General features: G+C 38.7%; 1 protein-coding gene across 4 annotated transcripts in view; it reads right to left on the bottom strand.

Moving 5' to 3' along the window:
* Positions 1-27,582, bottom strand: part of CCSER1 (coiled-coil serine rich protein 1) — a 604,924-nt gene that overhangs the window by 526,244 nt on the left and 51,098 nt on the right. For all 4 annotated transcript variants that reach the window (XM_057366851.1, XM_057366852.1, XM_057366854.1 and 1 more), the window contains exons 2-3: positions 9,145-10,503; positions 6,371-6,558 (exon numbers count right to left, since the gene is read on the bottom strand). In XM_057366851.1, coding sequence (XP_057222834.1) covers positions 6,371-6,558; positions 9,145-10,459 — 1,503 coding nt within the window. In that variant the 5' untranslated portion in view covers positions 10,460-10,503. The remainder of the gene's footprint in view (positions 1-6,370; positions 6,559-9,144; positions 10,504-27,582) is intronic.

The following is a 27,582-nucleotide window of genomic DNA, read 5'->3' as shown; positions in this document are numbered from 1 at the left end:
AGTCAGCAGTTTATTCCTATCTAGATAGCATGGCTCAGCCTTATAGTATCAAAGCAGTCCTGACAGTTCTTGCTTTAAGTGRCTTCCACAGTTCCTTTTCACAAAGGAGCAAAACGCCAAATTCATTGCAAAAGGGGAAATTTTGTTACGTTAGTACAAATCTAGTTATAAATGAATGCTGTCMAGTCCACTTCTCATGAAGGGTGAACCACTGCCTTACAGGGTTTGCTTGAACAGTTCAGTAAGAATTGATGCTCCTAAATATTCTCCCTTGAGAAGCACAGCATAGCAGAGAGGAATTTGAATTAAGCAGAAATACCATAACTCATTGACAGAAAAAAATGGCACATCTATTTTAACTATGACAAAGCTTTTCTGAACACCACAGATCCCAAAAATAATGTATACAGCAATACATACAGATAATTAATACATATAGGAAGTTAAAAACAGGCTGCAGCTATTCAGAGAAAACATAAGATTGCTAGCTCTAAAGAAGATTGTGCAGAAGACAATAAAGGAGTGAGCGCATTTTTGYTTCTCTAGTTCATATTTTTGTAATAGTTGCAGCATATCTGAAAAAGGCTGCTTTGTCTGAGGGTCTTTTTCAACCTCAACTGAAGCCCTGAGCGCTCAAACCCTCCTGATAACCTTTCATAGTCACTGCCTTCCCCTGGCAGGCTGTTAAGGCATTAATAATTAATGTGTCTCCAGTCTGCAGATTGAGAGAGTACCCCGTAAGGTTTCCTCAAGACTCTACAGRTCACATTTATGGGCCACAAAAACAGCCACATTCAATTCCACTTTCAAATCCACTGGTTGGTCACCCTCTGAAACTCACTGAACTTAAGCATTTTCAGTAGCAGCTCTCACCTCATGTTTTAGCCACACACTGCATAAAAACCTCAGCTTCCAGTTCTCAGCGTAGACTGTCAGGGGGTAGGAAACAGAAGGTCAGTGCTGAAGCAACCTCAAGCAAATACGAAAATCACTTCAATTCTCTCTGGACAAGCAACCAACCTAGTCTGATTTATACTCTGTGCTTAGTCATAMACCAGGCAAAATACCATACTACTCAGAATAGAGAAGAGGAACACAAAAACAATTTTAGCCCTTATTCATTTGCATTCACTGAGGTCCATGGGGACACAGGATCCCGCAGTTTCCGCCACAATGAAGCAACTGGGTTATAACTGGTGCTTGATAGTAAGAGTACTCAGGTAACATTAAAAATAAAGTCATCTGTGAGAAGCAAGGAGCACACTTTCATGTGTTGCAGATTTAGGTACGGCCTGATACGATATCAAACACAAGAAGAGATYTGAATGCAGTGGTTTGGATAATTGCTCCATCATTGCAAGTATCATTTCTGAAGTATACTAGAAACCTAACTATTAACTGCAAACTTATCAAATCACTTAGGTAACAAAACTGAAGTAGAATGACACATACAGAATATCCAGGACTCCAGCCACAATCTAGACACCAGCTCCTAATTAGATAATTATCACAGAAGTTCTGGCCATAACACACTTTCATGAGCAACCTCTGTTTTGACTTTCTGTTCCCTCCAAAGATACACTAGGAGTCTCAAATATTTGCAGTTAATATCTCTTTTGGAAGCATATTTCTGTATCAATCATTTACCTTTATTCTATATTCCTGAAATGTCAGGTGGTCTGCTCTATAGTAAATCAGTAAATTATTATTTTTTTTTAATTTAATGTTTAACTAACATATTCAGCCCCAACCATTATCAAACTGAATTCCTGCCCATTAAATACTGCCCCATATTCTGATACTGGGTTTTTCATACACTATTCCTAATTTATTTTGTGACTACATTTACAGAGATGTTYGGTACTTGCAACATCCCCACATAATAAGCTTAGGACAAGCATGAGAAAAGGGGGGTTTTGGCTAAGCATCAGCATTGGATGGTTAAGCAAAAAAAAAGTTCAGCAAAAACCTCAGTAATACAGWGCCAGCATGCACCTTGAAAAATAATCTTTAGGCAAGGCAAAAAAGGTAAAGTGAAAATTGAGAAAGAAAACGAAACAAATTCCATGGTAACTGCAGTTAACTGCAGTTACTCAAGTGCATGATAGGCAGCATGGGAGAAAACACGAATGCAACTATTTGACAGCTTGGCAACAGAGCAATGAAAACTTGTGTCACTGTTAAAGCTGAGGGGGAAAACACTTGGGATGTCCTTAGGCCTGAAAAGTCCTTGGCAACAAATGGTTTGATAKCTAATATATAGGATCCACGGGAAAGATGCAAGGAGAGAAATGGCACAGTCAAAGCAACAATCCGGAAAAATCAGTTGTGCRGCTCTAATTGGGCTGGCACAAGTCGGCAAGGCTGCTTTGCTCTAGGCAAAAGAAGCTGATGATGCAGCACTGAGGGCAAGCATAAAATTTTTTACCTGCAAGGGTGAAAAGCTGTAGMTGAATTTAAGAAGCAAAAAGCAAGCAACATTTCGAGAAAATTCAAGTATAAGAGACTGAAGAAAAAGCTGTGCTGAAAAGTGCCCAGTGAAACACAGTCCTGCAGAACATAATACTCACCCACTGRGACAAGAAGATGAAAAATAAGGGTTCTTTTTAGTTAAATAGTACACATGATGATAGACAGGTGAGAGCAAGGGAGCAACTGTAAAGGCAAATAGCTATTTTCCTTGTAAATAATAGGAGAGAGGCAGAAAGGGAGGTTTGAGAGAGCCAAATGTAGGCAGACAGTCTTGTTCCTTTGCACATATGCAGTCGTATTTCTAAACGGAGTGAAAACACTTGTATGCATACAGCACAATGTAGCTCATGTCTTGCAGTGTGGTCTAGGGGCTCCAATCATTGTCTCAATTATTTTTAACTTGAAGTAATGSACAGCTACTTCCATTCACATCATCCTTCATGACCATCTGGTTTAAACGACTGTAATTTGCTAGCATTTAAAAATCTCTATCAGCAAYTTCACATTAAAAAGGCAAACTTTTTAACATTTCATTTTCATAGTGATAAAAGTGATATTCAAGAGAGTCAGCTTTCCATATTAGCCACTACTATGAGAAGTGATGGATAATTCTGTTGTTCACACACATCTCACTTTATCTTAGTTCTGAGTACTGTTACACGTCACGTGTTTTTTCCTCTTAAAGAACTTACTTAGACTGATTTAGTGATCTGATCTTTTTTTTCCTTAAAGTGGCTCACCTAATTCTCTCTATGCCAACTTTTACATTCCAGGTTTACATTCTTTTCATTGATCTTGCAGGACTGCATATTTCAGACCATTCAGGTCTTCTGCTGTGCTGCTTCACATTTTTCTTTCTTTTTGCCTCTCTTACACATTGGAAAAGAATAACTACCTAGGCAGAAACAGCAGGTAAACATAGTTTCTCTCAGCCATCTGAGACATAGTTAACTAGTCTAAGAGTGTAAAGATTTAAATTTGTTAACTCGTGAGATCACTGTTGGAGCATTAGAATGAGCAGAGTTGATACAGCGATATCCATTTCTTCAAATTGCATCACTATCAACACTTTTCATTTGGAAAAAATCTCTTGGACGGCACAGGCTAAAAACGTTAAACTGCTCAAACTCATGTCCTCAATTTCAGTGATCGCTCTCCAAAGCCATTTTTGGWGAAACGGTGCCCTCTTGTAGCAGAAATTGGTCACTGCAAGAACAGCGGCTTTGTAAACACTTAATTGGCAATCCCAAGTAGTTCATCTCAAGAGTTTGTTTCAGATCATTRTTTACAACAGTACAAAATTGGCACGTTTAAAGAGTTATTTTGAAAGATTTTTTTCTTCCCCCTAAATCCCATTTACAAACAGCATTGCTCTTAGCCGGAATATAAACTATTTTCAGCACCTCACAAGCTAGTTAAGGCTGCTTTTAGGGGAAGTGGTGACCCCCTTTGYAGGTTTGATACGTATTCCCAGTATTTAGGAGGTCAGGCTAGCCAACCACTCACACCTTTCACCTTCAAAACAAGAACTGACAATTATGCAATTTTCTGCTGAGCAAGTTGTTTAGGATAAAGAACAATTTCTCAGATGCTATTTTACTTCTCATCACCTGCACAAATCTCACACTCCTTCAGCAAGACTTTCTGGCTCCTCACTCCCAATTCCTCAGCAGAGGCAGCTCACACTGCCTGCCAACAAGAAAATGAATACAAACAGGGGCAAAGACACAGGTACAAAGCTTTTTCAGCTTCACATGACATCTGGGTGATGCCAGAAAATGAGCATCCACAGCAGCTCACTGAGCGCTGCAGAGCACAACTGCACAGCAACGCTGCCCTTGCCATGGGGGTCTCTGCTCTGCCCCAGGGACTTCCCATCCCYTAAACATCTGTGGTTCATTTTCTCCCAGAACTGAACAAAAATGGATACAGAGAGCCATGTGACTCATGCTTCTCCAGCCACACAAGAAAACTGTGTAAAAGCTTTTTATAGTAYTTTGTATAATAATGCCGATTTTTTACCTAATATTTATTCTTCATTAGGATCATTAATCGGTACCATTCTGCCACTGTGGTGTTAAATGTGAACTGATTGTGACAAGCGTTTTGAAGAAGCCTTTTTACTGTTCAAATATGCATTTTTACAAACATTCAATTTCTCCATTTTGTTTTTTCTTTTGCTTCCAGGAAACTGTTTATTCTTTCGTCATCTGGCTCTAGGGAGGAGAGGGTGCCAGGGGTGCTTTCAGGTTTGGTTTTGTCTGATCTACTTCCTAATCCTCGCTTTCTACTAAARAAGTTTTTATTTTCTTAAGCTAGTAAGATAATATCCATATGCATTGTGGGGAAAGAAGGAATAATTTTACCTTCACTCATGAGCATGATCTCTAATCTTTGGTCTGTTGTTTGGTATTGAGTAATTTTCTCTTGCATCCTCAGCAACATTTTTGAGTCCAGCCACAAAASAACATTGGATGATACAGACAGATGATCAGGACAAAAGACAGGTTTCACATCCTCCTGAGAAACCCCCAAACCCCAGTTTCTTGCCACAGTTTCTACAAGGGGATTTCACACTGAATCAGATCCTCCCTGAGGACATTCCTTTTTTAAATGACCAATTAGGAGCAGAGGAAGACAATTTTAGCCTTCCTTGGCTTCTTGGATGAGAGAGATGATGGTACATCTATGGCAGCTAAAGCAGCACACAATCATAAAAATTGCCTAAGCAAAGGTATGAGCTTTTGACTTTTGTTGTTAGCTTGCAAAAATACACCAAAAGAACACATCACTGGAAATCTAACATCACTGCACCATTTCCAAAAAGCTGTAAAAACTCTCTTTCAAAGGGCAGTGGTGTTGACAACCTGAGTGTCTCAGAGATGTGTTTGATCCTACATCACTGTAGCATAAGAGCTATTATATAAAACTGAATAGGAAGATCCCCTTTATTTATACATCTCTTTAGCAAATCTAGATAGGGATAAGAAACTTGGACATTTTCCTTTCTATGGAAAGCTGTACAAACTGAGCCCTCCTTTTTTCAGTGAGCATGTTTAATAGAATATTTCAAACTAATAATAACTATGAAGCTTGTGTTAGTGATTCCCATAAGCTAAGGAGTGAATTCCATTGCTGTAGAGGTTCAATGTCAACAACTTCATTATTTCTTTCACTGGAGTGCACATTCATAAATATAAATTACACTAATCTTAAAATATTTATTTCTCTAACTAAAGGAAAGCACTTGTCAGTCTGTTCCTTCTACTATTGTTTCACAAAAGAGGTTTCACAAGTACTCTCCCACAGTAATTCAATCTGTCTTTGCTTTTCCAGTCCTCAGGACTCTCCAAGGGCTCTTAGAAGAAATCCTTCCCTCTCTTTACCACATGCTCACTGAAAGCATTCCAAAATGCCACCAGTTTCAAAAGGGACCACTCAGACCATYCAAATGAGCCTCTTTGCAGACAACTCCTCTAATCCAACTCCTGATCTGAATCTCATCTCACTCATACCAGACAATGAAATACCAGACAAGAAGTAACTATCACAATAACAATAAAATATTGTCACAGGGTAGCCCATTGCATTTAACCGCAGAAATAGCTGTACTGGATTTTGCTCAAGTTCTCTCTCCCTGTATTTTTGTCCCAAGCAAACCAGTAACACATGTCAACAAGAAACTCTTCCCAGGAAGCATGCCAACCTTTTCACAATGCCGCACCCTGCAAAAAAAATATTTTTCATATCTGAAGCTGAGCCTGGATCACATTTTGGAAGCCTGAGACTGCTCCTCCCCTCTTTATTAGTGTTAGTTACTTGTGAAGTCACTGCTTCACACTATAGTTTTACCAATCACAGAAAAGCACAAACTTCCAGAGGTGGGAATAAAACTCACCATGCTGTTCATTTTGGAAGAGGATGAGCTTGCTCTCTGCTTCCTTAGGCTGTTCAGCTCTTCTGCATTTCCATCCTTTGGTTTGATGATCAGCCGGCTGCCCCCAGCAGTACCTTCCGAAGAGGACCTCAGTCTTTTCTCAACAAATCTGCCTTCCCGGAACGGGCTGAGGCTATTGGCAACATCRACTACAAAGGGAGAAGCAATCAGCAACCATTGCAGGGAACACTGCACTCTACAAATATTTTCTTAATCACAATAGTGTTTTGCTTGAAATACTTACACTGAAAGGGAATCACATCAGAAATGTTCTGTAGAAGGCAGACCATGCTTACCTAGACAAAAATGTCACCTGGGCCCCCAGYTCATGCTCAGCCCCAATGACTGGCATGCTCAGCACACCACAGCCCAGTCCAGGGCCCTCAAAGAATGCAGAGGGACCTTTGCTCCATCCTTTTCTTTTTCCCCTCATCATACGACATTTCCAAATTGTTGTCCCATAAAACCTACCAAAGAGACTATCACTTGTCCATTGGTGCCAAAACCCAACCTGCCTTACCCTCTGCCCAAAGGCAATTCCAGCTCTTGAAGGGCCAGCTCACAACTTTGTTATCCCTGCATAGGACAGGGATGCACATTGGTTTCCATTTTATCAGCAGCCCTAGTTTAGCCTTGCACCTGCACCCTCCAAATTCAGCCTGTGTCACCAGGCAAAATCCCAGACCAGTTAAAACAATAACAAATCAGAAAAGAGGAGGAAAAAAAACGTTTTGACATGTTAGTGCAAATTTAGAGATGGGGAAAGGTAAGAGCATAATAAATACATACAGAAAACCTTATCTTTTTCATTTTGTAAGAGAAGAGATATTTTCTCTAAGGGTTCTTAAAAAAATCCATATCACATAAAAATACATAAAGGTATACTAAGAAATATATGGCATATCAAACCTGCTCATACATTAATGTSACATTCACAATGCTATCTATAATGATATCAGCTGCGGTACCAGGTACAGAAGAGAAAATATCTATTACCAAAGAAAATGAACAGAAATATTTTGCATTCACATCTAGGTTTAAATATTGTTTTAGAAAGCCTAATGTTCAAACCAGTCTGTTTGCAATTAACCACTTACAACCATATCTTACTGAATGCCTTGTAAGCTTTTTCTGTATTTGCTTAATTTCATACAGCAGGATTTTATCTTTTTTTTCAATGGATCCTTTAATTGCTTGGCCAATTTCTAATTTGAAATACATTCTTCATCACACAAGTAAGAAAAAAAAATTATTTTGAACAGCACTAAAAACCATAACAATTAATCATCAACTTTTATACAGCACATATTAGCTCTAGTGTTTCTGTGAACATRAATCCAATTCACAAAAATCCCTCTATCACAATTTCAACTCCCATTAGCTGCTTTCTTGGAATACAGATTAAATATCCAATTGCCAATGCATGAGTTTGAGATGCAGTGGGCATTTCTAAACATCCCTCCAAGCTGCTCACTTGCTGTTCTGCAGTACACTCTAGCAAGGCGGATTCTGAAATAAGAACTCATTCACAGATGAAACAATGCAGCAAAGAAGACAAACTGAGTGCCCAGGACCAGTAATATACATAAATGGGAAAAATTTTTTTTCCCCAAAATGACTAAGGCTCTGAGGGAAAGAGGCACCCTCTGGTGAAAGCTAATTCAGTGGTTTAATTTTACTTTATATTGCCATTCATGTACAAGATATCCAACCAAACCTTGCAGGGACTAATAATTCAAAAAGCAAGATTGCTTCTGATTGCTTATACTCTACATGCCTAGATAAATATCCAAAGCAAAATGACGGGTGTGAATTTATTTGAGTTTACTTACAGTCRTTCATCTTCTAATACAACCACTACAAATGCTGTCTTGTTAACKCTCACAAATTTTGGCCCACCAGCTACAGCCTCAGGATTATGCACAAAAGCATTAAGTGGGATGGAGAAAATAAACTGTCAGAGATAAATGGCTTYTGACAGGTGTCCTTCACTCAAGAGCCTGAACCTTATTTATTYTGCATCTCTACAGATTTGGGATTTCTAGGCACAGTCTTTCCACTTAATCTTGTTAGTATTTCTAAATTACTCTTCATACACTAAAGTCCCAGTGTGAAATTTAGATGGTAATTAACTCCCTCACTTTCACAGATTACAAAATGAGAATTTGGACACTTATTTCAGATGGAAGCAAAAACAGGATCTCTTGTACTCAGACAAAATATCTATTCTGAGCTACTCTATAACATCAGYTGAATAGAGACGGCAAGACTCCAGAAATTTCTAAACCCAGATCAATGTGAAGTAAACTGYCTTATTTCCCATAATCAGACTACAAGAAGGTTTTTGTTTCTCTGGTCATGTTTCCATCCCAAATTATGCAACTCTACAGCTCATGTCCAGAATAGTCACATCTCAAAAACACACATCTTTGGCATTTAAGAAGAGCTGGCAATCAGTACTTGCTTTCTTAATTCATTTTCTACTACAGCAAAGCATAGCCATGAACAGCACTAATGGGTGTTTGCAAACTGTAAAATACAAACTTTTAAAACATCATACATTTTTTCCCTATGTCCTATAGTTTTGGGAGGAGGATATAATTTATACTTTTTGAACTTCATAGCTAGCACTTGCAATTCTACAAAAACACTTCATGACCAATCATTACAGAAGAAATGAGGCCAGCTCCCCCAAAACCCACCAAACTCAAAAATGGAAAGACCRTGAGACATACCTTTAGGATGGTTTGATTCATAAACCTGTGGTGTTTTAAAGGACTGAGGTTCAGAACATGGAACATTCTTAGACTCCACTACAGGAATTGTGTCTCTCATGTGCTTGGATGGGGTGCTTTCATCTCTGCTCCCACTCAACCCCTGTACCTTTGGAGAGAGTGTCACTAGTTCTTCACTATGTTGTAATCTCAAGGATTCTAAATGTRCATTTGCCGGGTTAATTTTTTCTATGTGCCTGGCATCATTAATATGTAGTCCATTGGCTTGCAACAGTACTTTTGTTTGATTAGCAACTGAGGTTTTGAATAAGGTACTGGATTCTACACTGCACGAGCTTGCGCGACTCACGGGAGATACACCAGCAGAATGGCCAGTACTATGCACAGTATCTGTCTCCCTCGCAGGAGCAGCAGCGGGATTAAAGAACATCTGAGAGGTAGAGACATCGTGGCCAAAATCCTCTGCGAGCAGTGCCCCATGCCCATTGCTGGGCAGGGCATCAGCCTCTGAAACAGAGTCCTCGGTCAGMGCGACAAAGTCCGAGGGGGTCTGGGCAGCGGTGAGGTCAGCCGAGAGCAGCGGGGACTGCAGGGAGCTGCCCATGCACTCTGTCGTCTCAGCCGAGCACGGAGGAGACGACTTAGCCATCACAGGTTCACTTTCCACGTAGGATTTAACTTCCAGCACACACCTGGGCTGCTGCACAGAGGAAACCGACTGACTCTCTGGAACTGCTTTGGAAAATTTGTAGTGTGATGAGAAAGATTTAGTGAGAAGTTTCCGAGTGGACTGTTTGACAGAATATCGGCTCTGCTCTTCTGCAAAGCCTGAATCATCACCCTCATTCTTCCCAGAGCTTATGCAGTTTATGAAGACATTCTTATTGGCTGAATGCTCCTTTCCCTTTTCAAAATCGTCTGTCAAAGAYCTCGTTATCTTCTTGTTCCGTGAGCTGCCGAAGCCAACTGAATGCCTTCCTCTGCTCTTTATGTGTTCGTCTAAGCTGAGTTTTTGAAAAGTGCTAAGAGAGGACTGGGCACCATTGGAGATGTTAACATTTTGACTCGCTGAGTCAGGCTTCTGCTCGCTCCCTTTCTTGTTGTGGAAGCTAATGGAAGGAGTGCGGAAAATACTCCGKCGCTTTCCTGTGCTCCCTGAGCTGGAGTTGGTGCTGGATGGGGAGGAGGTGTGGACACCRATGGCATTGGCAGAAGAAGGCGAGGAGGGAAGGGAGTCGTGTCTCCGGCTAACGCTCCTCCTGAATATTGGCAACCGAGATACAAGAGTCGATCGTCTGGACCCCGAGTCCCCCATCAGGGCACAAAGGGTCCGTGGTTCTTCACAGCCAATAAAATAACCTGGCATGAGAGAAAAATAAGGGAAGAGGGGAAGGAAAATAAATTATTCAGCCTCAAGGACCACTCAAACAGATTCTTCAGTCAGCCTAAACACATGAGAAGTCAACATCAATTTGTTGCACACACATTACTGAAGACTTTTAGAATTTCAAAGCAATATTCAGTAGGCAGCACTGAAAACTCAGCAASTCAGCGAAGATGTGTCTCAAAACATTCTACAGTTAAAAGGCACAATTTAATATATAGCATTGTACAGCACAGATTACACTGGGTTACAGTATAAAATCTAAATGCTGAAAAACAAATATATCACCCAAATGTCCTTGTTTTGTAAGTTCTTCAGACAAGTCTTATAAACYGTAAGCTCTCTTAGAAGACACTTGATTTTTTTATTAGCTGAGTAGAACAAATCATATTTTGTATTTCCAGATTTTTGCAAGAAAGAAGGACTTAAATTTTCCAATCTTTACTGAACTCTCAGTTGGATTTTAATTACTTAATGTGCTTCTGTTAAAGGCTATAAGTATCACTTTGCAGTACAGAAGATGACAGAATTGCAGTCCAGCCAAAATATGCAACACCAAAAATTTTTATTAAAGAACTACTAGTTCAAGGAATTTATTGTCAAAATATGGGATCACATTTCTAGATTTGAACTTTAATATTTCCTTTGAACACTTCTCTGAAATTCTACCACAGCCTATTTGCTTATAATTAGCTGATTTTTCATGTTTTTTTGAAATTAGTGAGAAGTGTTTCATGCACAATAGTTAAGCAATAAAAACTTATTTTGATCAACACTGTAGATATACTGGAAGAACATTAATCTTTATGATGTATACCAGTTCTATCTCCTTTTTGCTCTTGTTATAATAAAGTACCACTGGAAAGACAGGACCACAGAGCGAGAGAGCAATAAAAACAGGTCATATATAATCACAAGACCATGAGAGGCTGTAGGAATAATGCCTGAATGTAACTTCATGAGCTGCTGGTGTGTTCAGCACATTAAAATAAAAAAACAAGTCATTTATCTATACAATGTTTGTGTGACAAGTGCAAAAACAAAGTAATTCATCTAAAGAACAATTTAATATATGTTATGTGGCTACAATGAGTATCTATAAGCAATATAAATCCTTAGTGTATACATACACACACATACATATGTAAGTGGAAGCAGAATATTTAAGTTGTAATAAATSTACATATATGTTACATAACCATGAAAGAAAGGGTAAGTAAGTTCAGAGACTGTTTCTGACTAGACATTGGACTGCACTGTTTTGTTGTTAACATTTTATTTTAGATGCTAGTACAGCTCCAGTCTGAACATGCAGCACCAAGCAGCTGCACTATTCACAAGCACCAGGAATCAATACGCAATTTTGTAGTTTAGGATGAGAAAAACAGCTTGGGAATAGTCACTAATTGCTACAAGTCATTGATGATCTCTGATGGCAAGCTAAAGCCTGACACAGACAATGCCCAGGGTTCTGTGACTGAAACCCCAATTTGAATTCAGCCTGACTGGGGCAAAACTGACAACACAGGAGTACACAGAGTTACCAGAGGAACTTTACGTCCACCAACGAACTGAAGCAAGGCAGCTGTTCCCTTTCACTGACAGGTATGAAAGCTGGCATACAGAGCACAGGGTTGGAGCAGCTGAAGAGGAGGCAGTRCAGAAAACGAGGCCCTGTGAGCTCCCACAGGAGCTGGTACTATTTATCCCAGTTTATTCACCTGTCCACATCTCTTCCTACTGAGAATGGCCGTTCAAAAGCTGCATGAAAGCCCCTCCATCCTTCCTCTTCAGCCTCTCTGGCTTCTTCAACCACTGCAAGACCTAACTGTGTTTGGGTTTCTTTGTTGCAGGCTTACTGCTGCATATGGATAAGCACACACACAAGATTTTTAGACTGAGTGGGTTCTTCCTGTATTTTAAGGAGAGATCGTAATTGCTAAAAAAAAGATTTTGGAATGCACTTTGAAAAAAATACTTTGTTGTAAATCTGTTACATCTCTATAGAYATTTTACAACAGTATAAAACATTTGCCGTCACTGTTCTCTCTCCTGCCCACAACTATAATTGTCAGGTCACTGAAGAACAAGCCATCCTAATTTATAATTACGACATTTTCCAAGCTGAGAGCAGAAGTAAGCAGAAAACTGAGCAAAAAGCACACTCTGTAACTTGTACTGGAACTACAAAGGCTGTGTCTAAATAGTAGAGATTATTCCTAAGGAATAAGGATTGACCGTGAGTAAACACCGCCTTGGCTTTCCAGGTAGCAATAAATGTTAATAGAATACATTGCCTCTAAGGCAGATAACAAAATGACATTTATTCAGTGATTCTTCCTCTCCTGTCCCTTGAAGGAAGAACATAAACTGTCAGCATTCTTCTTATTGTCTAAGCAGCAGAAATCCTCACCATCAAATATGAGTGAAGAATAATATACTGTTCTTTCTAGCTATCAGGACATTTTTTAAAACATATGTAATTGTGTACATGCATGTGTATATATACATATATGAATTCTTATGTGCATATACATTTTGTATACAAAGTTTGAATACTTTGAATCTCATTAACATTTTAATAATGTTTCTAATATTCCTCACAGATATCATTCATATATATATATATATACACACACATTTTGCACTGTTAAACTCCCAAAGTTTAGTACTGAGTTGAAGTGACAACTTTTCTACTTGCAAAGAAAGAAAAATTAGTAAGTATTTCAAGACAGCAATACTTTCAGAAACTAATGAAATCTGATCTTTCATTGATCTTTTTGCTTACTGCAGAGGAGTTATAAATGCCATAAATGCTCTAGCAAAATAGGTGGCGTTTCCCTTCTGTTTCCATGTTTAACATKATTATTTATACTTACAACTTTACAGCAGTAACTCTTACAGACTGAAATTCACTCCAGCTACATTTCCTYTATAAAACCATTCATTTTCTTTATCTAAAATCCTCATCCCTATTGGCATAATTCTTAAACTCTTCAACAAAGGAAAAAAGAAAATAGGAGAGAAAGTCACCTTTGTTTAGGACAAAATATATTTTGCATCATTATCACATAATGAGAACACTCAAGGAAACAGTCACAGTATTCTGTATGGAGATGTGAATTTTCATCAATTACTTTGTAATATTTTCTAATTCTAAAATCCAGTTATTGCTGAAACTAAAGTGCTTACTTCGTGCTGCACAAGACACTAAATTTTGCCTTTTATGGAATGGATTTTTGATGCACATTTTTGCAGCTGGCATTACACAAGACAGAGTTTGATATAATGAAAGAAAATGAGTGAGACACTTTGAAAACAATTGCAGAATAATGGTTTCAATAGCATACTTCAAAATCTTCTCTCTCTCAAGAGCTTGGCTATAGCTCACAGTTTCTGAACTCCTTGGCTCAGACCAATGAAAATGAGCAACAAAGTGTGAACAAACTATCTTCCCTCTTAACAGAAATTTAAGTTAATCAGATGGAAATAGTTTCCTTTCATGTTGGTCTGCACCAAGATGTTGCAAAATGCAAACTGATCTCAAAAATATCTCAAAGTCACATATTTAATTGCCACAGAAAACCAAGAAGTCAGGATTTTTTTTTTTCTTTGGCTTATTTTTCCCCTGCAGGAGACCTTTGGAAGAACCATACAACTAATATTCTAATAGTAGGGCTTTATCTTGCCTATAGAAGTTGTCTGAGTATAAAAAACACAGAAGGTAAAAATTATTGTTGTTAATTATTGTTGTTAAAAATTATTGTTGTTAAAAATTATACTGTATTGTATATATTACTGTATCCTGCCAAAAAAGACAAATTGCTCAACTTTCAAACAGTGAATGTGACTGCAGGAAAAAACCCACAAGTGTTAAACCAGGAAAAATAGTCAAAATATGACACTAATATCTCCCAGAGTAATCTACTCCATCAATTTACCAGCTGAAAAATAAAAACCAGTATTTTTTTTTTATTTCCGCTTCTGCCAAGCTCCTATTCTCACAAGTGTGCCAGAACTGAGTGCGTTCAATAAACAGCAATTCCTCATGCTTCTGGTTTTTCCTGAACCCCAGTAGATGGAGCCACGGATCTACTTTCTCAATAACTGCAAATAGGAAAAAGCAAGTCAGTATCTTTTACATTTCTCACTGCCTTTGAGGCAAAAATTTAGGAATCAAAATAATTTGTGTCACCAAAAGACAATATATGCTTATTCAACACTGTAATGTGTAGGTGAGTGTAAACATTCCCTTTATAAATAAACCAACCTGCTATTACCTCTCAATATTTTCTAAACAAAGCTTTCCTAAAGGTGTTCTCCTTAAAGATGCACTTCCTAGAAATGTCAAATCCACACAAAGAACAGAACTGAATTAGCTGTCAAAGTTTAAATTGGCAGATGACATGACACCAAGGTGGAAGGCTTCAAACCCTAAATCAGAGCAGAATATCAATATGTACTTGGATGATTTTTAGGCTCCACTCATGATTTAAGGATGATGAGACATTTTCTTTATTGCTCTGAACCTGGAACCATACAATAAAGCACAGAGGACTAAGATGTGCATCTTACACTGTGCATATCCTCCCTCCATCCCTCACAAGAGCACTACCATACAGCAGGAGGTAAGGAACCACATCACAGACACAGCCTCTATAGACCAGCTGGCTCCAGCCTTACACAGAAATTTAATTTGCCCCAGGATACTACAAATAACCACAAAACTACATGAAAATAAATATTTATAATTGTCGGTGAGTCAACAGAAGTCCTGATGCAGTTGATGCGCTTGTAAGAAGCAAAGCAATCCTTTAGTCCACATCATATAGCCTGTGGCTCCCACCCAAACTGTTGACCTTCCATCATCTGGATTCTAGCACTGTATTGCCTTCAGCTTTTGAGCATTACTGCCTTCAATATAGTTCTAATTCTATTCCAATATTATTAGTTTCTCTAGTACGTTTGTGACTTGATTTTACCTGCACAGCTCCCAGAGGTCAGTATGTGTGATCAACCCTATACACGTGAGAACAATGTAGGAGTCTAAAAAATCCATTAAAAATCAGTTTACATTTAAAACAAAAGCAAACATATAAACACCAGATAAATACTCAGGGTTTTAGCTGTTACCAAGGACAGCACAACTGAATTAACAGGATCTAATAAAAAACAGCAGCAAAGCCAAATGCCGAACAATAGAAGGCATTAGCTAGGAAAGGTGGGATTATGATGTTGAAACAATCCGGTTTTGCAAATGAAATGAGTGAAACTCCTTCTAATACATAACAGCTCCCTTTGTTTTTTGTGAATATCGCTCTTCCCTTTTCTTTCCTTGTGCATGCAACCCTCACAGAGTGGTACAGAGTTCCAGAGTGTATTTTGAGGAACAGGAGGCACAGTCATAATTCTCACAGTGAAATTTTATAAGCTCCTTCCATGTCCACACTTGTTTGGAGGCTAGTTTTTCTGAACAGCATTTATAAACAACAAAAGAATACCTAGCACAGGGCACTAGACCTCTGGAAGTTATGTATGTCTGTACTTGCACATACTCTTTTCCCACTTGGTACTGAAAACTGATTGGGCAAAAAGAAGCTTTTATGTGTCTAGGAACAGCTTTTATGTATCTGGCAGAAAAAAGAAGACAGAATCCAAATGCTGAGTTACCCTAAGGCAAAAGATGAGAGTTCTTTCAGTTTCCTGTATTTTGCAGCCCAAGTTTATCTTTATTTTCAAATACTCCTGTGCTTTCAGGAAATGAGAGAGGAAACAAGCAGACAAATTTGCAATAAAGTCTGAAGCCACACACATACATCAAAAGTCCATCTCCCATTTTGACTGGTCTTGTACCAGTTGAAAACAGTGATTTCATATATCCATAACTGCTACACCCAGTGTTGTGATTAAATTAGAAGTGTAACAATAATTCAAAGATGACAAGTGTAGGTCAGTTATCCGTATATCCTCTTTTGACTTTAAATTAGCCAGAAGACAAACATTAGCGTAAGACAAGTTACATTTAACCTGTCCTATCATACATTATCATAAAGTGAATATAAGTATGTGAATTTATCCTACTTGTACCATGTTAACTGTGGCTTTAGTAAAGGAGAACCAGGATAATTGATCTTTAGAAACCTATAGGCCAAAGTTCTCTCGCATTTAAACTATCCCCTACTTCAAATGTGTCTGTATCACACCAAAAGTTATTTCAGAGCATTTCAGTAAAATATATGAAATAACAGAAGTGAACCAATCTTATTGTTAGTTTTTCCAAACACCCAGCAGCCAGTTACTCTTCAATAAGACTGGGATAATCTACTAGCCAAAAGTTGACAGTGTGAAGAAGATAAAGAATTAACTTTCATCCATTCAACAATGACATAAAAAAGGTCAGAAGTGGGGTAAGGACTGCACCATGGTCAGTCATGTGACTGGTTTCTGGCATGCTGTGTTGTTTTTTTAACAGAGAAGAAACCGTATCTCTGACCTCTGCCACTTATCTGGATTCTGGAGAAGTGTACAATGCATTTCTTACAGCATCTGGTATTCACAATATTTAACAGTTTAATTAGAAACAGTTACAAGTGTAAGTAATAACCTGGAAATGCAAGCATCAAAGAGTATAAGTTTGCTTTGTGATTCAAATACCAGAGCATCAACTTGCCCAATTATCTTGCCCAAATACACTTGCATGCAATGAATTATTCACTTTTAACAAGTGAAGTAGACTTACACAGGTCCCTGAGTGCACATGGAAATTATACCATGAAGGGACAAGGAGAAATGGACTACCTTTGAGACATCTTGGAGAGATGAGATAGAGATAGCCTGGGGACTGGGAAGGATTCAGGACAAAATCCATCTTCCCTCACATCTTTCTCTCCTCTCACCCCCATTCTTGATGCAAGCAGTTGTGTTTTTACAATGCTTAGAGACAGCAGTAAACCATCTTCTAATGATATTTTAAGGAAAATAATTACATTTAGACTTCACACTAAATATTAGTATTTACTCAGAAATACAGGATGTGTTTATAAATAGACAGCAATTTGACTTCTGGCTGTACTTTATTTTTAACTAAAAGGCAAAAGCAACCTACAAGCAATCAAGGATTTTTTTTCCTTTCAAGCATGGAAAATAGTGTAGGATGCCAACTAGAGCACTAACTCATGTGCACATTGAAAAACAGCAGACCCAGCATTTGCCTCAGCCCAGGACATAAAGAGAAGAAGAGACTTCTTGCCAGCCATTTGCTCTGGAATTCAACTGGAACAGATCATTGCTGCACAAGGCAGTTGGTATTCTCACGAGGAAAATACCAGGAATAACACTGCCTTAGCTCTATGCCGTTCAGTGCATAAAATTTGTTGGCAGAGTGCACCAATATTGGCTACAACTCCTACAGGCATTCAAAGCATCCCTATCAGAGTTCCACCCCTGACTAAAAAAAAACCCCAAAACAAAACAAGACAAAACAAACAACAAAAAAAAACAAAAACCCCAAAACAAAACACCACAATGAAATAGCTTCCTGAAAATATTCTGCTGGCTCACAAGACATCATAAAGGTCTCTAAAATAAACCATTTGATTTGCACAGTTAACAGTCCATTCAAGCTCAGGTTTAATGCGCTCCTTTCAAAATCTGTGTCTCTTGCTCACTTCAAGCAACCACCTCAGCACTGTCCAGTCCCAGCAGAGCTGCAAGTCTTTGTTCACTGCTCTCCACTCTATTCTTCTCACCTTCCCGAATCACAGTTCCACAGTCACCAGCAATTCACTTTTCATGCTAAAGCTTCCTGCACATTTCCCAGTCTGGCTGCTTTTCAGTCTCACGTGCTGCTGCTTCTGTTGTGTATATAGCAACCACAGTGACAACAAGGGCTGGGGTCATTTATTACCTCTGTCACTGGTTCAGTGTGTGACCTTAACCGCATTAAAAAGGACCAAATCCTCATCTGCTGTAAATTCAACAGGCTCCAATGAAGTTAATCATGCAGATTTAAACCATTTGGCCTTTCATCCTTATAAGCCTCAATCACCCCATCTGTAATTCTTCTTTAACTCTTGCAAAAGCAACACTTAGACATGCATGATCCAATCACTCCCAGCACACAGACTCATAATTTAAGTAGATGGAAGCAGGGTTTTCTCCGACTGTTTTTTTTTTTTTTTATGCTGACCAAGTACAGAACCCCTTAAAGGATTACAATGAAGATTGATCAAACCCTAGCAAACTGATCATGCAATTCTGAAGAGCCATACACCTGTGCTCCATTCCAACTTCTCCATGTGTCTCCTTAGAGCTGCTGTTAAAAACAGAGCACTGAGACAGACAGAACCATGATTAACCTCACACCCTCATAGTCAAAAAAAAAGCAGGGCACCAAGAACTCTTTCAGAGAATCCACTGTGCTTACATCCCATTGAATTCAACTGGACCACTCATGTCATGAAATAAATATGTGCTTTTAAGTGAAAAAATTTTAGAAATACAACATGTCTGTGGCTAACAGTATTCACAAAAGCAAACTGTGAAGGCTTTGCCTAACATTAAGCAGTCTGATTTACAGATTGGCCTTTGATTAATGAAAAGGTAATTGTAATACATCACTGTTGCAGCTGTTGACTGTATTACCACAAAATAATATAACAGTAATGGTCTTTTCCAAACTCCTCTAAGCTCAACAGAAAAGAACAATTTCCAACTCAGGCCTTAAAAGAAATCTGGTGATGCAAAATGAAGTGATAATCCTCAGACTGAGGATTCAGATTGACTGAAACCTTCCAGGCAAGTTACTCACAATAAATAAACTCTAATAAAAGGGAACCACATGATTTCTGCTCCCTGCAGCTTTTACCACACACAAGATGTGTGCCTCATGGGGATGAATATTAAATACATTCATAATTACCATCCTCAATATTGTGTAATTTCATTATTTTAATTGCAAACTACCTGCTTTAATTTCTTTATGTTAACATACTCCACTGGACACTGCTTACAAGAATACAGTTTTAGGAATTGATCATACTACATTTAGAAATAAATTGTGATACCTATCATGTTCTACCCAAGACTTCCATGAACCTTAGCAAAGACTCAGGCAAGACCCCTTTTGCTATATTGAAATTATAATTATTTCTAGATTAAATTTATCACACTCATTTCCACCTGTCTTCTTGCCAATAAAAACAATAAAAGAGAATAACACTCAAGACTAGTCAATATATTCATGCACTTGAATTCTAATTTCATGTTGTTAATCAAATATTAAAACACAGTGGTTCACATTTCTATAGCATTGAGTATAGCACACTTTAAGATAAAGTGGCACAACAGAAATGTCTGGAACCACACAATACAAGTTTCAACACACATACAAAGTTCCACATTTTGTTTGGAAAACTGAAGGTTAACAAAGTCTAGGTGTAAAACTGATTCCCACAAAGCAAGCATGGAAAGAAGAAATAAAAGAAACCAAATTGAAAACTCAGAGCTGCCTAAACAAAACAAAAACATCACAGAAGTTCCAAAGAATTCCGGAAGAAATGAACACCTAATTTAATTTGTTTCTCTGGATTTAGGAACCCAATTACCTGAAGCTTCACAGCATGTAACCACAACTCAACACAAATGTATTGATGTTAGTATTCAACCCAAAGTTCAACAAAGTCTACAAAAAGATGCTATATCACAGTTTTCCTGTATCCCAGGTACGATATAAATATCCAGGTCTTTGAAGCCATCAGCTGTGTTTCCCCTACTTAGCAGTGACCTGCTCTGTGACCAAGGGACCCATAAGAACCCATCCCTCTCATCAGAATCAGGATACCAGGAATATTTTAACCTGATAGGTATTTTGACTTCATGTTTAGATTTTAGAGCCCTTAGAGAGAAGAAGGAGGTTTTTTATTCTGTGTTCCTGGATGTCTCTGGGTGCTTCGCTGCTGTTACCAAAATCATGCTGCACAGCTTCTAAAAGGCTTGAATCACAATCCATCATCATGTGTGAGTTGGTATCATTTGCTTCCCTTTATCACCAAATATAACTCTCAAAGCTAATCTGATTTCCTGAAACATCAGGGACATAAGGGATGCCATTTTTACAAAAGCGGCTGCTTCGTGCCAGTCCTGGATGTTCAATGAAATAATAAACTTTTTCTATCAGGGTGCCAACCATTTGTATTCTGCCTTCTGGTTGGAATTGAAAGAAAGCAGAGATAACTACACCATGCCTAGAGGTTTAGTAGGAAGACAAATTGCTATTTCTTTATGACATGTTCCCTCATATCTAAGCAACACAAATGTGTAAGTCGGTATTTTGCCTCCAACCATTTTAGCATGTACAAAGTATCAACAAATAAATAGAAACAGAAATTTGGAGAGCAAGAATGTCAGTAGCAATGGAGAAATGATGACAGAAATAACCTCTAATGTCAATTCAGTGAGCAACTTGGAGACCTGTCTCAAGGCAGCATCCCAACAGAAAAAACACCTATTGAAATAACAACTGCTCAGAAACTCAAGGAACAAATTTAACTAACATCTCGACCTAGAGAGAAGACAAATGCCAAGGACAGAGAGTTACAGAAAAGATGATAGAAATGCAAAATGTATTAGAAACACTAATAAGAGACAAAAATTGTTTGGTGATAAAGCCATGTCTGAATGAGAAAAAGTCCTAAAGACATCCCAATTTGTTTTTTAATTCCATTGAAAGCTACATCACAGGTGAGTTTTCTGACTTACTGCCCAATAACATTCCCTCAGAACCAGTCAAGCTCAACTGGAATTTAAAAAAAAGATCTTCTGAACAAGCACACCACAAGGTTCAGTTTTTCTGGTGCTAACTCATAGACATTAACAAATTCAATTCTGCCAAGCACTTAAGCGCATGCTTGACTTTGAGAATAATCTCATCCCTATTCAGTAAAACACTTAAAAGCACACACTTCTTCTAAAACATGAGTGATCCCATTGACTTCAAATGGGACATAAGCACAATGCTGAGTACTTTACTGGATCAGTGCACAAAGATTTAATTTAGCCCCCTTCACTGGATGAATTGGACATCCTGTGTCTCGCCATTTCATAATGAAAGACCAAAAAAACCCAAAGCAAACCTTAATGGGTCAAATTAACTATGTAGTAATTGTAACCCAAATTGTCCTGTTCTGAATGCTTTTTAGGGTTATTGGAATAACCAAAATAAATTCTCAGTATATTTGATACAGTAAGAACAAACGAATGCATTATTTTCTCAAATTTATGCACAAGCCTAATTGCTATGCAGGAACAATTAAGAAGATCTAAGAAATGCAAAACCAAGATACCATATGGTTCTCAGTTCCAAAAATCAGAGACATAAAAGCAGATTTCACACACTTGCGTGTGAACACAAAACTCGGATTAAAAGATGGCTAAATGCAGAAGGTCTCCAGTCCTGACTGTATTAAAAAGGTGGACAAAAAAAGTATGGGTATTTCCCAATTACCTCAGTAAGTAAACAATTTACACAGTAATTATTTAAAGGCTAATAATACCGGATTTTAGAAAATTGATTCAGAAGGACTTACTACTTCATTTCCACATGTATACTTGTAAGATACCAACATCTGTAAACCTCTGACCTTTGATCCTAAACAGCTCTGAAATTCTGCAGATTTAGTTATGTTCTTTTGAGATAAGTGAGATGAGCAGTTTGCATATATTTCATTTTATACAAGCATATTTTGTCTGCTTTAGTAGTTGCACTGGGTGAGTCTGAAGAAAAGTTGCAGGGGAGAAATATCAATAAACAGGAGGGAAAATTAAGAAAATTAGGCTATGCAACCTCAGTTACTACTGAGCTCAGCACTCACAACTGAGTAATCACAAGCTCAAAGCCAAAAGTTTTGGACAGCTTTAAGTTTTAGCTTATGACAGTGTCCAGTCATGACTTACTCCATCACACTAAGCTCTACAATATTCAATAGCAATAGAGCTGCCACACTCTTAATGCTGCCTACAAATATCAGAAGCATAATGTGAATGCACATTCTCAGTCTCACAGCTGTTGCAAAAGCTGTAATTCAAGACCCATCTTTCTCCACAGCTCTCAATGATCAGTTAGCAAAACTCACTCCTGGCAATAAATATTATTCCTATTGCTTTTATCACAAATTCTGGTCCTTCCCATTTTAAAGGATTGCTTTGACACAGTCAATAATTTTAGCTGCTTCTGCTTAGATGTATCTTCTTCAAAGTGAAGAATGTCAGACAGACATCTTTATTGCACCTGAAAGTGAAACCAACAAGTGATTCATTACAGTCAATAACTCACTAATGTCTAAGTGGACATCACTAACCAGGCATGTCCCTCAAGGTTTGTACTGGGACCAGTGTTATTGAATGTCTTCATCAATAACAAAGACAGTGAGAGCAACTGAATCCTCAGCAAGGGATGGGGATGACACCAAGAACAGCTCTAAACTGAAAGCACATAGGTTTAGACTGAACACAGAAAGGACAATTTTTATGCTGAGAGTGGCAAGACACTGGAACAAGTTGCTCAGAGAAGCTGTGAATGCTCCATCCCTGGAAGTCTTCAAGACCCAGATGACTGGGCTTTGAGCAACCTGTTTTAGTGGAAAGTATTCCTGTCCATGGCAGTGGAGTTTGAACAAGGTGACATTTAAAGGTCCCTTCCAACCCAAACCATTCTGTCAGAATGCCCAGCTGCAAGAGCTGCCAAGTATTGAAAGGCACCTAAAAGCTGTGAGCTGTACAAAGCCTGCTAAAACAACTCTATAAAGCAAGAGACCTGGCACACTAATGACAAATGTAAATTCCAGGTGATCCCCAAAGGTACCTCAGAACTGATTTTGAGATGGATGGCTCTGAAAAAGTCCCTTAATGAGCAACATAAAAATGAAAATAAGCCAGCACCACAAGTCAGATTCTGCACACCAGGAGGGAAAACATCTTCTGCTTAGAATTGCTTAACACAGCTGCTGAACCAGGCCCTCCTACACTGCAGAACAACATGTGAATGTATTCCCAAAACACAGCCCATTTACATCTGATTACAGAAACATCTTCTGATCGCCATATATTCTAATTCTCGCGTCTGCCTTGATCTTTTTGTTACATAATGAAGCTTTCAAACTGGAACCAACTATTAAGTTAAGGGCCAGAACAGGGATATTTAAGCCACTGATGTTACCAACTTCTGTGAACAAGAACTCTTCCTACCACTCAAAATGAACAACAGTGAATCTCTATAACTGCCCTCCTTTTAATTTCATGAATTTATTTGCAAAAAATGCAATGTGTTCCTCAATTATTCCTCTTTAGAAAAGAAAAAAGTAAAGCAACAATTATCTAACCAAAATACTCAGCTACTTGTCAAACACATAAACAGGGAATGTGCTGTGCAAAGATGGAAACTGCAACCAAAATCCAGAAGAGCAACATCACCTGAATTCCAACAGCAGAAGTCAGATTAAGCAATCTTATTTTGAAAATTTAAAGCACGTTCTGAATCCTGGTATAGTACACCTACTTGTTATTCTTGTGTGGATACACACAGATATCCAAAATACAGATTGCATGAATCAGGAGCAAGCACACACTACCAAAAAGTCTCACCAGGATGTTGAGTATATTAATAGCTAATCCAGTAGTTCTTGTTAGACAACAAGCAGTCACTTTGCACTTGTAAATGCCACATTTAAGCAAGCATCCTGCCTGCAGAATCTCTTTCCACACTACAAAAAGAGTGCTTAAAAAACGACATGGAGAGATGGAGTAAAAAGTCCACAGAGGGGAAATAAATAGAAGTAATGAAGGAGAGCTCTGTTCCTGGACAGCAAACTGCCAGCCATCTAACTTCACAGCCATCTAACCAATCTTTTGACTTTAGCAGAGCAGGGTATATTTTGCATGGAAGTTCTAGAACCTTGGGAGTGTTACCAAGAATTTGCAGTAGTGACAGCACTGCACCATCCACCAGCTTGTATGAAGTGTTTAAAAACTGATGCACAGCAGTCTTAACTAGTCAGTCTTGCTGAGATCTTCTGAAAAATCACAGTTCTGTGCAGAGATAAAGAGGACTTCTAAAAAGCTACTGTATCTGACTACAGCTTACAGAGACAATACCAAAAAGCTGCATAAACTTCTTGAGATAATTTCCCAGAGTGTTACATCCAATGTCTTTATGTTCAGTGATGACAGACGATGACAACAGTAAATCTCCCTCATTTTCTTCCGTCAAGAACATATGTCACAAAGGCAAGTAGCACATGCAGGAGATGTCTAAGAAACTAGGCAATAATCTTCCAGCATCTGACAGCGACCAGACAGTGTAACTTAGTAGAGAAAAACACTGAATAGAAATGAAGCCTTTCCTTAAAAAGAAAATGCTGCTACAAGAAGCTTCAACATAGCTTTTCTCCTTCAGCTGGTGACAAAAAAGTAGCTTATTTCAGAAGCCATGTGTTATTCTGATTAGATCAATGCTTGTAGATCCTGTCTCAGTCACCCTATTTATTTAATCACATCTCCATTTAAGAAAATATCATCAATACTTCAAGGAGCTTCCAATTCAAATACAAAACATACCCAAACTTAAAAAGYAGGATGAAAGTTAAAGGATAGTATAGAAACTAGTTATTTTGTGATASTATAAAGTTTTCTATTATTGTTCTAGTTTAGTCTTAAATGTAGGRATTACRCATTACAAAGRCCTGTGATGGAAGTCAGTAGTAATYGGTTTTCCTTCTCCTCCGCCTTGACTCTAGAGATAACATAGGTATCTTGCAACTTTTYTAGCCACAGCCTCTTCTTTCATGCTAACACTAAGCTTTCTACTCATCATTTATAATTCAAATGAAGATTTCTTAAGTCTTCCACAATCAAGCAAAAGGCTTAACAAAATATAGGAGATGTCTCCTGGTGAGCACACTCTTTGGTCTTAATTTTGCTACACACATTCACTCAGTGCCCCAAGGCAGCAGAATATCACTGTGTCCTCCCCTTTGGGGGAGGACTTTTGCCATTCCCTACCAAATCTACTGTGCAAATCACAGTCCCTGAGGAATTCCAAAAATGTCCCATCAGACATACTTCTAAAGTGTTTGCCTACATTGCTTCTAATTTAATGCCCAATTATCAAATATTTTTTAAAAAATTATTGCAGTTGTTTTACACCTATGAAATTTGAAATCTTTATTCATGTTTTTGATTCATGTATCACATCCTTATCTCTCTCTTTCTGAAGTCTTAAAGCCAGCTGCAGAGTGGATGGAGTTCTTTAATTTCCATCCCATGTGGAAAATCACACTACTGCTGCGTAACTTTTCCCTTAATGACATCAATAAAATTACCACCTCYGCATTAGTCCTAAATTCCTGTCAAGAAGGGCAGAGATTGCACTCTCTGTTACCTCTTAAGCTCATTACTGTTCTAATAATCATGTCAAGGGTTACAACATTTTTGGCTGTGAGCCAAAGGATGCTCTGTAAAATACTATGATGCATTCTCTTTAAGTCTCTTCTTTGGATCCTATCACAAAGTATTAGAAGACAGGGGTAGATAATAAATAGGTGCAGCTTCAGCGAAGTGCAACAGCAGCCCTGATCCTTATGAGTTACTTTCCCTTTTATTGCATACACAGTATAAACACAACCACACAATTCTTCATCCTGCTAAAGTAATAAATATATATATTTAGTTATATATATATTTATTCCCCATGGTTAGTTCTCAATTCTCAGATTTATCTCTGATTTAGAGCAATGGGSAGGCTTTTCTCATGCCCAGAGTCCAGCTGACTGTTTTTATGCTCTATCTTATCCTTGACTCGGAGCTCTTTGAGTTTTTCACAACAAAAATTAGGTATAATAGACAGGCACAACATGCACAAGGCAGGAAAGATGGAGAGCTCTCTCCATGGTTGCTCTCTCCACCGGCAGCCCTGGCCTTTTCAGCCATCCCACCTGGGACACTCATGTAGGATGTCCCGCTCCAGGTCCTGGCTGTCACCTGGAGGTCCTGGCAAGTGCCTGTTGGAGCAGCTCAGCAGGGTTTGGCTCATCTGTGCCTTTGCAGAAAGCCAGGAGACACTGGAGAGAGGTGAGCAGTGGGGCTCAGACAGCTGGGATGGCACCAGAGGGCTTCGTGCCAGGACTGCCACGGCCTCGGGCCAACACCCTGCAGGGCAAGGGCTGAGAGCCCACGTGGAGGAAAAGCTTGGACAGGGACCAAAGCTCCTGGTACACAGGAAAGAAGAACAGCTGACGGACAAGGGGAACAAGACAGAACCTGCCTGATGTGCTCTCCACACAATCTACTGCCTGGGACAGCCCAGCCATGCCCGAGTTTCCCCAAGAGAGGCTGAGCATGAGATGAGCCAGACACCCTCAGCTTCTCCAGGAACATGCAGCCAGGATAATTGCTCCTGCTAGAACTATGTGTTATCTGCTGGCTTAAGAGAGGAAAACCCTGACTTGATCAAGAGGTACCTAAGGCACCTGCACCATTGCTACCTGCAGGGAGACGTTCTCCATGGACAAGAAAATGTGGGAACACTTGGAAGAGAAAGAGACACATATGTCTTCTTGACCATACATTCACAGCTCCAGCAAYGCTCGGGACAGGGGGCAGGGCATTGCAGGCAAGGTCACAGGTACGGTTACCAATTTCCACTTGGACCAATTTCCAGCCAATTTATATATTATTAAAAATTAATATTTTTTATTGATTTTATTCCCACATGTGASAACACGAGACATCAGGAAGTAGCATGGAAAACTCACCTCAACCCTGGAGACAGAAATACATGAATTGCAGTGAAAAACTGTCACAAATGGGGACTCCTTCAGGAAGGTTGTTGCTGCTCCAGTCGGGAGAGGACAGTTTCCCAGCAAAGAGGCAAGACTGACTTTACTCCTGATCCTATGGAAAGAAATTCTAACCCATTTCTACAAGACATAAATGAAGGACCCTATGATGAGTATTAAAGGGGTCTTACTTCCAGCCAAGAGGATAAGAGGGACAASTGGATT

Source organism: Malurus melanocephalus, unplaced genomic scaffold (assembly GCF_030028575.1).
Source record: "Malurus melanocephalus ecotype Western Australia unplaced genomic scaffold, MMel_1.1 scaffold_72, whole genome shotgun sequence".
In the NCBI taxonomy this organism is placed as follows: Eukaryota; Metazoa; Chordata; class Aves; order Passeriformes; family Maluridae; genus Malurus; species Malurus melanocephalus.
Note: the sequence above shows the minus strand (reverse complement) of the source record. Positions and strands in the feature narration are given on the sequence as shown.